General features: G+C 36.8%; 1 protein-coding gene across 2 annotated transcripts in view; it reads left to right on the top strand.

Moving 5' to 3' along the window:
- Positions 1-13356, top strand: part of LOC110201961 (GTPase IMAP family member 4-like) — a 22706-nt gene extending 9350 nt beyond the window's left edge. For both annotated transcript variants that reach the window (XM_020977886.2, XM_020977887.2), the window contains exon 3: positions 10194-13356. In XM_020977886.2, coding sequence (XP_020833545.1) covers positions 10194-11125 — 932 coding nt within the window. In that variant the 3' untranslated portion in view covers positions 11126-13356. The remainder of the gene's footprint in view (positions 1-10193) is intronic.

The raw sequence follows: 13356 nt of genomic DNA, 5'->3' as shown, positions 1-13356 counted from the left end.
GATCATTGCTTTATCCAATCTGTTCTCCCTTCTATCAGGCTCTTCCTTCACTGATCACTATCCCTTTTTATTTCCTTATAGGGTAAGATAAATTTCTATACCCAATGGAGTGTATATGTTATTCCCTCTTTGAGCCAATTCTGACTGTAATAAGATTCAAGCATTGGCTGCCATCCCCTAACCCCCATTTTCCTCTCTACTGTAATAGCTCTTTCACATCTCTTTTATGTGAGATAATTTACTCCATTCTATGTTCCCCTTCACTTTTCTCTCAGTGTAATCGTCCTTCTCACCTCTTAATTTTGCTTTATTATATAATTTCATCATAGTCATTTTACTCCTGCATCCTCTGTCTTTTTATACTCCTAATTGCCCTTATAGCGATAAAGTACTTAAGAGTTACAAATATCATCTAAACATGTAGGAACATGAACAGTTTAACCACATTGAATCTCTTGTGTTTTCTTTTTTAACTTTTTATATTTTTCTTGAGCGGTGTATTTGAAGAATACTATTCCTAGGAGTTTTCCTTTTTGGATCTCTTTCATGAGGTGACTGGATTCTTATAGCACAATAGTATTCTACCATAATCATATACCACAACTAGTTCATTCAATCTCCAATTAATAGGCATCCCCTCAATTACCAATCTTTGTCACTAGAAAAGAGTTGCTACAAATATTTTTGTACATTTTCTTCTTTTGTTTTTTATCTCTTTTGGGATAAAGACCTCATAGTGGTATTGCTGGGTCAAAGGGTCAAAGGAATGTAAAGAGTTTAACCTTATCAAGTCCCTTAAGATTTCTCTTTCCTGTTTACCTTTTTATGCTTCTCTTGAGCCTTGTATTTGAAAGTCAAATATTCTATTCAGCTCTGGTCTTTTCATCAGGAACACTTAAAATACTATATTAAATTTAATGTTCATGTTTTCCCCTGAAGGATTATGCTCAGTTTTACAGGTTTGGTGATTCTTGGTTGTAATCCTAACTTCTTTGCCCTCTGATCCTTTAATCTGATCATTTAATGTAGAAGCTGCTAAATTTTGTGTTATCCTCACTATGGCTCCACAATATTTGAAATTTTTTTTCTGGATGCTTGTAATATTTTCTCCTTGACCTGGGAGCTCTGGAGTTTGGCTATAATATTTCTGGGAGTTTTCTTTTTTGGTATCTCTTTCAGGAAATGATCAGTGAATTCTTTCCATTTCTATTTTACCCTCTGGTTCTGGAATATCACAGCAATTTTCCTTGATAATTTCTTGAAAGATGATGTCTAAGCTCTTTTTTTTTTTATCATGACCAGGTAGTCCAATAATTTTAAAATTATCTTTCCTGGATCTATTATCCAGGTCATTTGTTTTTCCCAAGACATGTTTCACATTGTCTTTTATTTTTTTCATTCTTTTGGCTTTGTTTTATTGTTTCTTGATGCCTCATAAAGTTATTAGCTTCCACTTGCTCAATTCTAATTTTTAAGGATTATTTTCTTCAGTGAGTTTTTATACCACCTTTTTTCTTTGGTCAATTCTACTTTTAAAGTTCTTTTCTTAAGTGAATTTTTGTGCTTCTTTTTTCATTTGGCCAATTCCGCATTTTAAGTAGTCCTTGTCTTCAATGAACTTTTGTATATCTTTGTTCCATTTGGCCAATTCTACTTTTCAAGGCATTCCTCTCATTGAAATTTTGCACTCCTTTTACCATTTGACCTAGTCTGTTTTTTTAAGGTGTTTTTTTTCCAGTATATTTTGTGCCTCCATTATTAAGCTGTTTGCTCTTTTTTTCATGATTATCTTGCATCATTCCAATTTATCTTCCCAATTTTTCCTCTACTTCTCTTATTTGATTTTTTAAATCATTTTTTCACTCTTCCATGGCCTGAGGCCTATTCATTATTTTTCTTGGAGGCTTTGGATGTAGGAATTTGCCTTCTCCTGAGTGTGTAATTTTGATCTTCCCTGTCACCATAGTAACTTTATATAGTCAAGATCTTTTTCTGTTGTTTACTCACTTTTCCTGCCTATTTCTTGACTTTTAACACTTTGCTAAAGTACCACTCTGCTTTCAGGGTGGAGGGCATATTTTCCCAAGCTTCAGGGATTTTTTGTAGCTGTTTTCAGAGATACTTCTAGGAATCTGTATGTTTTCCATTCTTCCAAGGCCATATGATCTAAGGATAGATTTGTTTGCATCCCTCCTGGCCTATATGTGATCACAAGCATTCTTTTTTGCTTTGGAACTGTAACTAACGTCCCCATTCCCTTGTAGCAGCAAACTCTGATATGCTAGAGTTCCTCCTCACCTTGGGACTGCCACCCAGGACTGCAACTCAGATCTGAGTATGGGCGAAGTAACAGAGTCCTGCCCCTGTGCCAGCAAAGAGACCCCTGTACCTCATTTTAACCAATTATTTGGCCCCCTTACCATCTGTTGGCTGAGAGCTCCAAAAGCAGTCACTGGCTCTGCTGATGAATTCACTCCCAACAACTGCTCCTGGTTTGCTGGGGCTTGGTCTATGCTGACACAGCCTGCACTGTACTGTGCTCCACTCCTATCCTGGTGCAACAGAGCTTTCCTGCTGATCTTCTAAGTTTTCTTGGACTGGAAAATTGTTTCACTGCATCCCCATTTGTGGGTTCTGTCACTCCAGAATTTTATTTGAGGCATTATTTAAAGATGTTCAGAGCTATTTTAGGGACAGCTCAGCCAAGTCCCTGCCTTTGCTCCTCCATTGTGGCTCTGCCTCCTCCAATTCTAATTTTTAAGGATTTCCTTCAGTAAACTTTTGTACCTCATTTTCTACATGGCCAATTCTATTTTTAGGGAGTTATTTTCTTCATTGAATTTTTGGTTATCTGGATTATAATCTTCCAGAACAGATCCAAACCAAGACATGCTATGTGTAAGTGAATGGATGGATGGATGCATGATCACATTATGTGATCAAGTCTTTGGTTGGAAAGAAGCCATACCAGTGCACTGAGTAAGAACCAAAAAAAATCTACAATAGCTAACTGCCTGAAGATTGCACCTAAGCTCTGTGATTGATTAGTTTACTAAGAAGTAGGACAAAGATAGTGGAGTAGTAGGAAAAAATATAGTCAAGCTCTCTGTCACCCACAATTCCTCCATGAAGATCTAGAAAAATGCATCAGACAGTTCAAATATCACATTCTGGTAATAAGTTCTAAGTCAAGAGAAATCATCTAAACTTTGTTGTTAAGACCTCACGGGCTTGTTATATATAAAACTCAGAGAAGCTCCAGATTTCTGCAGTAATTTTGATGTTGAGATGATGTAGACATATTAATTTTAAAGTTTTACTGACAACTTTGAGATGATCTGGATATATTAATAAGCTAACCCCAATGTAGTACAGATAATACACACACACACATACACACACATACACACACACGCAATACATGTATGTATATATATATACATATATATATATATACTCGTACATATACATATAAGTATACATATGCATACATATATATATCCATCTATAACTATCTATCTGTCTATCTATCTATCTATCTATCTATCTATCTATCTATGTATCTATCTATCTATCTATCTACATATCTGAGACCTTTAACTCCTGCTCCCAAAACACTCTTTCATCTCCATCAGGGTCCATGCTGCCAAGTGCTCCCAACTGTAATCCATGGTGACATGAATGATTGCCTCTCCCCCTCTCCTTCTTCTTCCCTATGCTACTTACCTTCTTCCACTCCTTCCCTGTCTCCATGCCATCTGCTTCTATACCCATATCTCTGCTTGTCTTTGTACTTTCTGAGCCTTTTTACTCACCTTTTGTGCCTTATTAAAGTGTGATTGTAGCTTAATTTCCCACTGCCATTGTGGTCTTTCCTGGCAAGTACTCATAGAACCAGGTATGCCTGCCCTATTTTATAAGTTCATGAATTAATTAGCAATTCAACTATCTTTTAATTAAACATTATTTACAAATTTTAAAGCAATTATGAGCTTGTGGACCATACCAGTACAAATCATGGACTTTAGTTTGCCTTAGTTTGCTAACCTCTAGTTAAAAAGAAATTCCAGATTCTCCTCCTAATGGAATGAAAGTAACTTTAGTTTGATCACCACAAACAAAACTCTGATCTCTTTCAGAATTTGACTTTTTATTATTTTTATTTTTATTGAAAAGAAATAGATTAGAAGGGGCAGAGCCAAGATGGCAACATAAAGGCAGGCACTCCTCTGACCTCTCCCAAATTTCCCTCCAAATGACTTTAAAATAATACTTCAAAGTGAATTCTGGAATGGCAGAACCAAAAAATATTGGGGCAAAATTATTTTCCAGTCCAGGACAACCAAGGTTAGTGGGAAAATTCTGTCTCAGCAAGGTGGTAGTTGGACCTAAAGCATAGAGACCATGCAGTATAGACTAAGCCAGAGTGCTAGCATCAGACCTTGGAGGCAGTTCATTAGAAGCAACAGTAGCATCTTCAAGAGCTCTCAACCCAAAGTAGTAAGGAGTTTGGACAACTAGTCAGAAGGAGGTTATAGCAGGCGGAGACAAGATGGCGGAGTGAAAGGAGTGACTTACTTCAGCTCTCCCCCAAACCCCTCAAAATACCTATAAAAATGGCTCTAAACAAATTCTAAAGCAGCAAAACCCACAAAAAAGACAGAGTCAAACAAATTTCCAGCCCAAGACAACTTGGATGATTAATCCAAAAGGTAAATCCTGCCGGGCTGGTAGGAGAGCACAGCACAGCGTGGGCGCACAGGCCTCAGTGAACCTGGATCAGGCCTCAGAAGACTGCATCAAGCACAGCTGTGGTGGTTTCAAGATTCCTCAATCCACAAATGCCAAAGACTTAGAAGGTTAGCGGGAAAAGTCTGTTTCTGCAGTGCTGAGAGAGGAGCTAGGTCTCAGAGCTAGTTCCAGAGTGCAGAGTACGGGCCCTGGGGCAGTAGCTGCATCCTGAGCTTCTGGCCCACAGACTGAGGGGGAATTGAGTGGCTGATCAGAAGGGGATTGCAGGGATCTCTTTCCCAGTGCTGAAGGAGGAATCTCTTGCTTTCCTGTGCTTGGATCTGGGTCATAGTTCTGCACGTTGGTCCTAGGGTGAGGAGGAGCACTGGTGTGGTGGAGCTTGTAGTGGCTGTGGACAGGAAACCTTCCTCACAGTTCCACAGCAGAAAGGAGTACTTATGGTCACTAATAGACCACAGCACAGGCCAGGAAAGGAGTAAACACCTCGCCCCTTATCATACAGCCTTGGAAGAACTGAAAATTTACGGGTCCCTACAAGTATCTCTGAAAACAGCTGCACAAAACACCTGAAGCTTGGGACAGTACATTCTCCACATTGGAAGCAGACTCTTACCTTAACAAAGAGATCAAAACTCAAGTAATTGGCTGGGATCATGAGCAAGCAGCGCAAAAAGAGTCAGACTATATTATCTTACTTTGGTGACAAAGAAGATCAAAACATACAACCAGAAGAAGACAACAAAGTCAAAGCTCCTACATCCAAAGCCTCCAAGAAAAATATGAATCAGTCCCAGGCCTTAGAAGAGCTCAAAAAGGATTTTAAGAAGCAAGTAAGAGAAGTATAGGAAAAACTGGAAAGAGAAATGAGAGTGATGCAAGAAAATCATGAAAAACAAGTCAACAGCTTGCTAAAGGAGACCCAAAAAAATACTGAAGAAAATAACACCTTAAAAAATAGCCTAACCCAAATGGCAAAAGAGGTCCAAAAAGCCAATGAGGAGAAGAATGCCCTAAAAAGCAAAATTGGCCAAATGGAAAAGGAAGTCCAAAAGATTACTGAAGAAAATACTTCCTTAAAAATTAGAATAATTAGAAGCTAGTGACTTTATGAGAAATCAAGACACTGTAAAACAAATCCAAAAGAATGAAAAAATAGAAAACAATGTGAAATATCTCATTGGAAAAACAACTGACCTGGAAAATACATCCAGGAGAGAGAATTTAAAAATTATTGGACTATCTGAAAGCCATGATCAAAAAAAGAGCCTAGATATCATCTTTCAAGAAATTATGAAGGAAAACTGCCCTGATATTTTAGAACCGGAGGACACAATGGAAATTGAAAGAATCCACAATCTCCTCCTGAAAGAGATCCCAAAGGAAAACTCCTAGGAATATTGTAGCCAAATTCCAGAGTTCCCAGGTCAAGGAGAAAATATTACAAGCTGCCAGAAAGAAACAATTAAAGTACTGTGGAAACACAATCAGGATAACACAAGATTTAGCAGCTTCTACATTAAAGGACCACAGGGCATGGAATATAATATTCCGGAGGGCAAAGGAGATAGGATTACAACCAAGAATCACCTACCCAGCAAAACTGAGTATAATCCTTCGGGGGAAAAAATGGTCATTCAGTGAAATATAGGACTTTCAAGCATTCTTGATGAAAAGACCAGAGCTGAATAAAAATTTGACTTTCAAATACAGACTCAAGTGGAACATGAAGAGGTAAACAGGAAAGAGAAATCATAAGAGACTTATTAAGGTTGAACTGTTTACATTCCTGCATGGAAAGATGATTTATAACTCATGAGACCTTTGTCAGTATTAGGGTAGTTAGGGGAAAAAAATTATGTATGTATAGATAGATAGATAGATAGATAGATAGATAGATGGCACAGGGCAAGTTGAAGATTAAGGGGTCATATCTGGAGAATAAAATTAAGGGATGAGAGAGGATTATACTAGGAGAAGAAGAAAGGGAGAGGTGGAATGGGGTAAATTATCTCACCAAAATAAAAACAGAAAAGAAAAGGCTCTTATAGTGGAGGGGAAATGGGGGAAGGTGAGAGGGAATGAGTGAATCTTATTCTCATAGGATTTGGCTTAAGGAGAGAATAACATACATATTCAATTGGGTATGGAAATCTATCTTACCCTACAGGAAAACAGGAGGGGAAAGAGAGACAAGAGAGCAGGGGGATGATAGAGAGGAGGGCAGATTGGGAAAGGGGGTAATCAGAAGCAAATACTTCTGAGGAGGGACAGGGTCAAAAGAAAGAATAGAATAAATGGGAGGGCAGGATAGGATTAAGGGAAATAAGGTTAGTTTTTCACAACGTATCTACTATGGAAGTGTTTTGCATAACTGCACATGTATAACCTATACTGAGTTGCTTGCCTTTTCAATGAGGGTGGGTGGGAAGGGAGGAAAGGGGAAAATTTGGAACCCAAAGTTTTAAAAACACATGTTTAAAAAAATGTTTTCACATGCAACTAGGAAATATGAAATAGAGGAAATGGGGTATAGAAGTCTATCCTGCCCTACAGGAAAATAGAAGGGAAAGGGGATAAGAGAAGGGGGGGAGCAGAGGTAGAGGAGAGGGCAGATTAGGGGAAGGGGTATTCAGAATGCATGCCGCCTTGGGGTGTGGGGAGGGGTGAGATGGAGTGAAAATTTGGAACTCAAAATCTTGTGGAAGTAAATGTTGAAAACTAAAAATAAATGTATACCAAAAAAAGAAAGGAAGAGGTCATAGGAGGTCCTTTGTTGGCACTGGGTGCAGGACTCTTTTGCATTGTGCATATACAGCTCTCAGTTGCAGTCCTAGAGCTAAGAGGAGCACTAGCTCACTAGCACTTGTATTCGCAAGAATGACAAAGCCCTGGTCACAGTTCTAAGATGTAGAAGAGTGCCTGTGATTGCTCAACGACTAGAACACAAAGCAGGAGACTAGTCACCCTACCACTCCTTAGATCATATCATCTTGGAAAAACCAAACACCCCTCCTCCCCAGAGCTAGCTCTGAAAACAGCAGCAAGAACAGCTTGAAGCTAAAGACAGTACCTCTTCCATCCCAAGAGCAGGACCCAATGTTAACCTAAAGATAAAAGTCAAGAAATAGGCTAAAAAAGTGATTAAGCAACACAAAAAGAACCTGACACTGGAAAGTTACTATGGTGACAGGGAAGATCAAGATACAGACTCAGAAGAAGAAAATAATGTCAAAATTGCTACATGCAAAGCTTCAAAGAAACATGTAAATTCATCAAAGACCCAAAAATAATTTGTGGAAGAGCTCAAAAAGGATTTTAAGAATCATGTAAGAGAAGTACAGGAAAAATTAAGGAAGGAAATGGCAATGACACCAGAAAATTATGAAAAGAGAGTCAATGGTTTGCCAAAAGAGGCAGAAAAATCCTGAAGAAAATAACATCTTGAAAACAGAATTGGTTAGATGTCTAAAAAAGGCACAAAAATCCAATGAAGAGAAGAAATTCTTAAAAAGCAGAATCGGGCAACTGGAAAAAAATGTAAAAAATTCACTGCAGAAAGGAACTCCTTAATAAGTAAAATTGACTAAATGGAAAAGGAGGTGCAGAAGCTCACTGAAAAAGAGTAATTCCCTGCAAATGAGAATTGTGTAAGTGGAAGATAATAACTCCATGAGACATTAGAAAGCAATAAAACAAAGTCAAAAGAATGAAAAAAAGAAGAAAATGTAAACACCTCATTGGAAAAACAACTTGCCTGTAAAACAAATCAAGGAGAGATAATTTAAGAATTGTTGTACTCATTATCAAATTCATTATTTTTTTTGAAAAGGCAGCTAAGTGATACAGTAGATAAAGAATCAGTCCTGGAGTCAGGAAGACTCATCTTCCTAAGTTCAAATCTGGCCTCAGACACTTACAAACTGAGTGACCCTGGCCAAATCACTCAATCCTGTTTGGCTCAGTTTCCTCATCTGTAAAATGAGCTGGAGAAGAAAATGCAAAGCCACTCAAGTATCATTTCTGCCAAGAAAACTCCACATGGGGTCACAAAGTAGGACATGACTGAAAAATGACTCAGCAATAACATGATTTTAAAAAAGTACCTAGACATCACATTTCAAAAAATTGCCAAAGAAAACTACCCTGATATGACAAATACTGGAGAGAATGTGGAAAAATTGGTCCACTAATGCATTTTTGGTAGAGTTATGAACTGATCCAGCCATTCTGTAGAGCCATTTGGAACCATGCCCAAAAGGCTATAAAACTGAATATACCCTTTCACCCCACAATACCACTGCTAGTATCCCAAAGATGTAAAAAAAGAAACTTTGTAAAAAACATTTATAGAAGCTTCTTTTATAGAGTCAAAGAATTAGAAATCAAGGAGATTCCAATCATTTGGGGAACAGCTAAACAAGTTATGATATACAATTGTTATGGAATACTATTGTACTATAAGAAATGACAAGCAGGATGTTTTCCCAAAAACCTGGGAATACATATAAATATGCAAAATGAAGTGAACAGAATAAGAACATTGTACCCAATAACAACATTATTGTAAGATGATCAACTATGAATGATTTAGTTGTTCTCAGCAATACAATGATCTAAGACAATTTGAAGAACATATGATGAAAAATGCTAGCCACCTTCAGACAAAGAACTGATGGAGTTTGAACACAGATTGAATCATACTTTTAAAACTTTATTTTTCTTGTATTTTTTAACCTGTATCTTCTTTCACAATAGGGTTAATATGGGAATGTTTTGTATGGTGGTACATGTATTATCTATGTAAAATTGCTTGCCTTCTCAAGGAGGGGAAATGGGAGGGAGGCAGGGAAAGGATTTGGAACTCAAAATTTTAAAAATTGTTAAAAATTATTTTATGTGTAATTAAAATTTTTTAAAAAAAAATTAAAAAGAAACAGATTAGATCTTTTGTTTTAAGGATTTCAGATGTAAAAATAGTTAAAAGATTATTTCTTAATATCTCCAGAGGCACAATTCTATATGCTTTCAAAGGTAATGGGGGGGTTAGATAGAATAATAACCACTACAATAAGAATATTAGCTAAAATTTGTAGACTACTTTAAGGCTAGTGACAAGCTCTATATACATTACCTCATTCATTCCTTGTAATAACTCTGTGAGTTAAGTAATTAAACGGAAACATGTGAGGGTAGATCAACAAAAGCCTCACCACTATTACCACCAGATAACTAAAAGGTGAACCTATTTCTGAGCCGGAGTTTTAGCATGCTTCTTGCTAGAGAAGAACCTAATGCCAGAGTGCATGTGACTCAGAGGCTGAAGCCTCAGTAGAGACTGAGTATAGAGTAGAGACATGGCTATACTGGGTGGGAAGAGGGACTGAAAGGATAACAGTTGAAGGTAGAGTTTAACATTGTCACTCTCATTACCCACACCTCAGGTTATGGAAACCAAGACCTCAGCAAAAAGCAACTGAGACTTGTCCTGGTGGGTAAAACAGGAGCTGGGAAAAGTGCAACAGGGAACAGCATCCTTGGAAAACAAGCATTTGAGGCAAGACTAGCAGCAAAATCGGTGACCAAGAATTGTAAAAAAACAAGCAGATTGTGGAATGAGAGAGAAATTGTAGTTGTGGATACTCCTGGGATTTTTGACACTGATGTGTCTGATGTGGACACTTCAAAGGAGATCAGCCGCTGCCTCATTATGTCCTCCCCTGGGCCTCATGCCATCATCCTGGTGGTGCCACTTACTCGTTACACCAAGGAGGAACAAGATGCAGTAAAGAAGATCCTGGGAATTTTTGGTTCCAAAGCCAAGGAATACATGATCCTTTTATTGACCCGGAAGGATGATTTGGAAGGTGCTGATTTGAATCAATATTTACGTGAAACTAAGAATGAAGCTTTGAAAGCCCTAATAGGCCAGTTTGATGGAAGATACTGTGCATTCAACAACCGAGCAACTGCAAGTGAGCAAGAAGCCCAGCTAAGAGACCTTCTGCATTTCGTTGAGAAAGTATTACAGAATAATGGAGGCTCTTGCTACACAAACCAGATGTATCAACTAGCTGAGGAGAAGATTCAGAAAGCAATTGAAGCATTACAAAGATCCTATGAGCAAGACCTGGAAAGACTAAAAAAAGAAATAAGACAGGAATATGAAGAAGAAATCCAAAACTTAAAGAATGAACTGGAGCAAAAAGAAAGAAAAGAAAATATGTTTAGGAATCTTTCAGAAAAAGAAGAAATCTATGCAAACAAGCAAAGATTTGCCAGAGATGAGGTTCTGAGCCAAAATAAATTCGTTGAAAGAATTATAGATATCATGAAATCAGGGGTTTCTACCATTCAAAACATATTTAAGGCTTAAGGAAAACCATCTTTCACTCTATACTCTAGCTTCTTCTATTAATCCTCAATCCTCAATCCTGGGATTTTTCTCAATTCTCCTCAACCCTCAGTCCTCTCAATTCAGCTCTCCTGAATCAGTTGTACAACTCAGATATTCAAGAATAAAGATAATTGTCAATACTTTATCATGAAAAATTCCCTGATTGATCTACAAATAAAGGAATAGGACCTCTTTTCTGTGAAAATTGAGAGAAAAAAGGTCTGTTACTGCCTTGGGAATTCTTCCATGAAGATCTGGAGGAAAGGAAGGAATACAGAGCAAAGCTTGTACTAGGAATTCAGCTCTGCTTCCCATTCCTTCTCTTTAAAAACACTATATCAAAATGGACAGTTTTGTTTATATAAAATTTAAAAGTTTTTGTGTACACAAAACCAGTGCAGCTGGCATTAGAAAAGAATCAGTAAACGGGGAAAAAAATCTTTGCAGCAGGTTTCTCTACTAGAGATCTCATATCTAAGATATATAGTGAACTGATTCAAATATATAAGAATAAGAACCATTCTCCATCTGATATGTTCAAAGGAAACAAACATTTTCCAGGGAAAAAAAATCCAAACTATCAATAACCATATAAAAATGCCCTAAATTACTAATAAGTTTAGAAATGCAAATTAAAACAACTCTGAAGTTCCATCTCATACATATCAAATTACAAAGCTGACAAAAAAGAAAATGATAAATGCTGGAAGGGCTGTAGGAAAACATGTACATTAATGCACTGTTGGTGCATTGAGAACAAGTGAGAACAGGTCCAGACATCCTAGAAAGCAAATTGGAGCTATGCCACCAAAGCTATTAAACTGTCTATACTCTTTGACTCAGCAATATCATAGCTAGATATATATCCTGAAAGAGATTTAAAAAAAGAAGACCCAGATGTACAAAAAATTTAGAGCAGTCCTTTTTGTGGCGTTCAAGAATTGGAAATTTAGAAAGTGCACATCATTTGGGGAGTGGTTAAGGAAGTTATTGTATTTGAATGTGATGGAATACTATATTATATATTGTACTATAAGAAATTATGAGGGGGATAGTTTCATAGAAAGCTGGGAAGACTTGTAGGCATTGATTCGAAGTGAAGTGATCAGTACTAGAACAATTTATTCAATGACAACAGTATTGCAAAAAAAATATTTTTGAAATATTTAGGAACTCTAAATAACACATTGACTAAATACAATTCCAAAAGATACGTGATGAAACATGTTGCATACCTCCTAATTACAAGAGGTGTTGAGTTCAGAGTACAGATTGAGATATGTCTCATTTTTGTTTAATTTGGGCAATGTTCAAATAAGTTTTGCTTCACTATATATGTTTGTAGTAGGTTTTATTTTTCTTTATTTCTCAATTCACATGAGAGGGAAGGGAGGCAGTAAGGAGAGAAAGTAGATTTTCATCCATTGAAAAAAATATTTTTTTCTAATAAAAGAGAACAAGGTACCAACTGGATCCTGGACCTCATCCACGTTTCCATTACTAATGACATCAAGAAACACTTCATATTAGCTAATCTAATTGACTTTTGGCATTTATCTCCTTATATTAATGAATATTCCAAGGGTAAGGAGATGAAATCATATACAATTATTTTCATATTCACTCAGCCTAAAGGTTGGAGTTGCTCAGAGAGTTCCTATGCTATAATAAGATGACCTATCTCATTATTCCTTTACTGAAGCTTACAGAATTCTTTCATTGGTTGTTAATGATACTAAAAATAATGGTGATGGTGATGATGGTAACTCATTTATAGAGCTTTTTAGAATTTACAAAGCCATTCTTCCCAGAAACTTTGTGAGACTGTGGCAGGTATCATCTCCATTTTACAGATGAGGAAACTGAGACTGAAAAAGACTAAATAAGTTACTCATTGTCATATACTTAGTAAATGTACAGAATAGTATTCAAATCTGCATCTCTCCTCACTCCAAGTCCAACACTTTTTCTATTATAATGTCATCCTTCCTGCTAAATTACTGTTGGCTAAATGTGTCAGAATTTAATCTGCCTAGTACAGAGCATATTCAGTAGATAATGATGGGATAAATGGAGTGACCAAATTATAATGACCAGAGAAGGTAAAAGAAAGACATTGACTCAGAAGATGAGAAAATGTAGTTCAATATTTGTTCTCATTCTACTAGATTATATGCTTTAAATAATAAAAGTTCATATTTGTAATTTTC

Source organism: Phascolarctos cinereus, unplaced genomic scaffold, assembly GCF_003287225.1.
Source record: "Phascolarctos cinereus isolate Bilbo 61053 unplaced genomic scaffold, phaCin_HiC Scaffold_1;HRSCAF=81, whole genome shotgun sequence".
Taxonomy (NCBI): domain Eukaryota; kingdom Metazoa; phylum Chordata; class Mammalia; order Diprotodontia; family Phascolarctidae; genus Phascolarctos; species Phascolarctos cinereus.
This window is presented reverse-complemented; position numbering and strand designations above follow the sequence as displayed.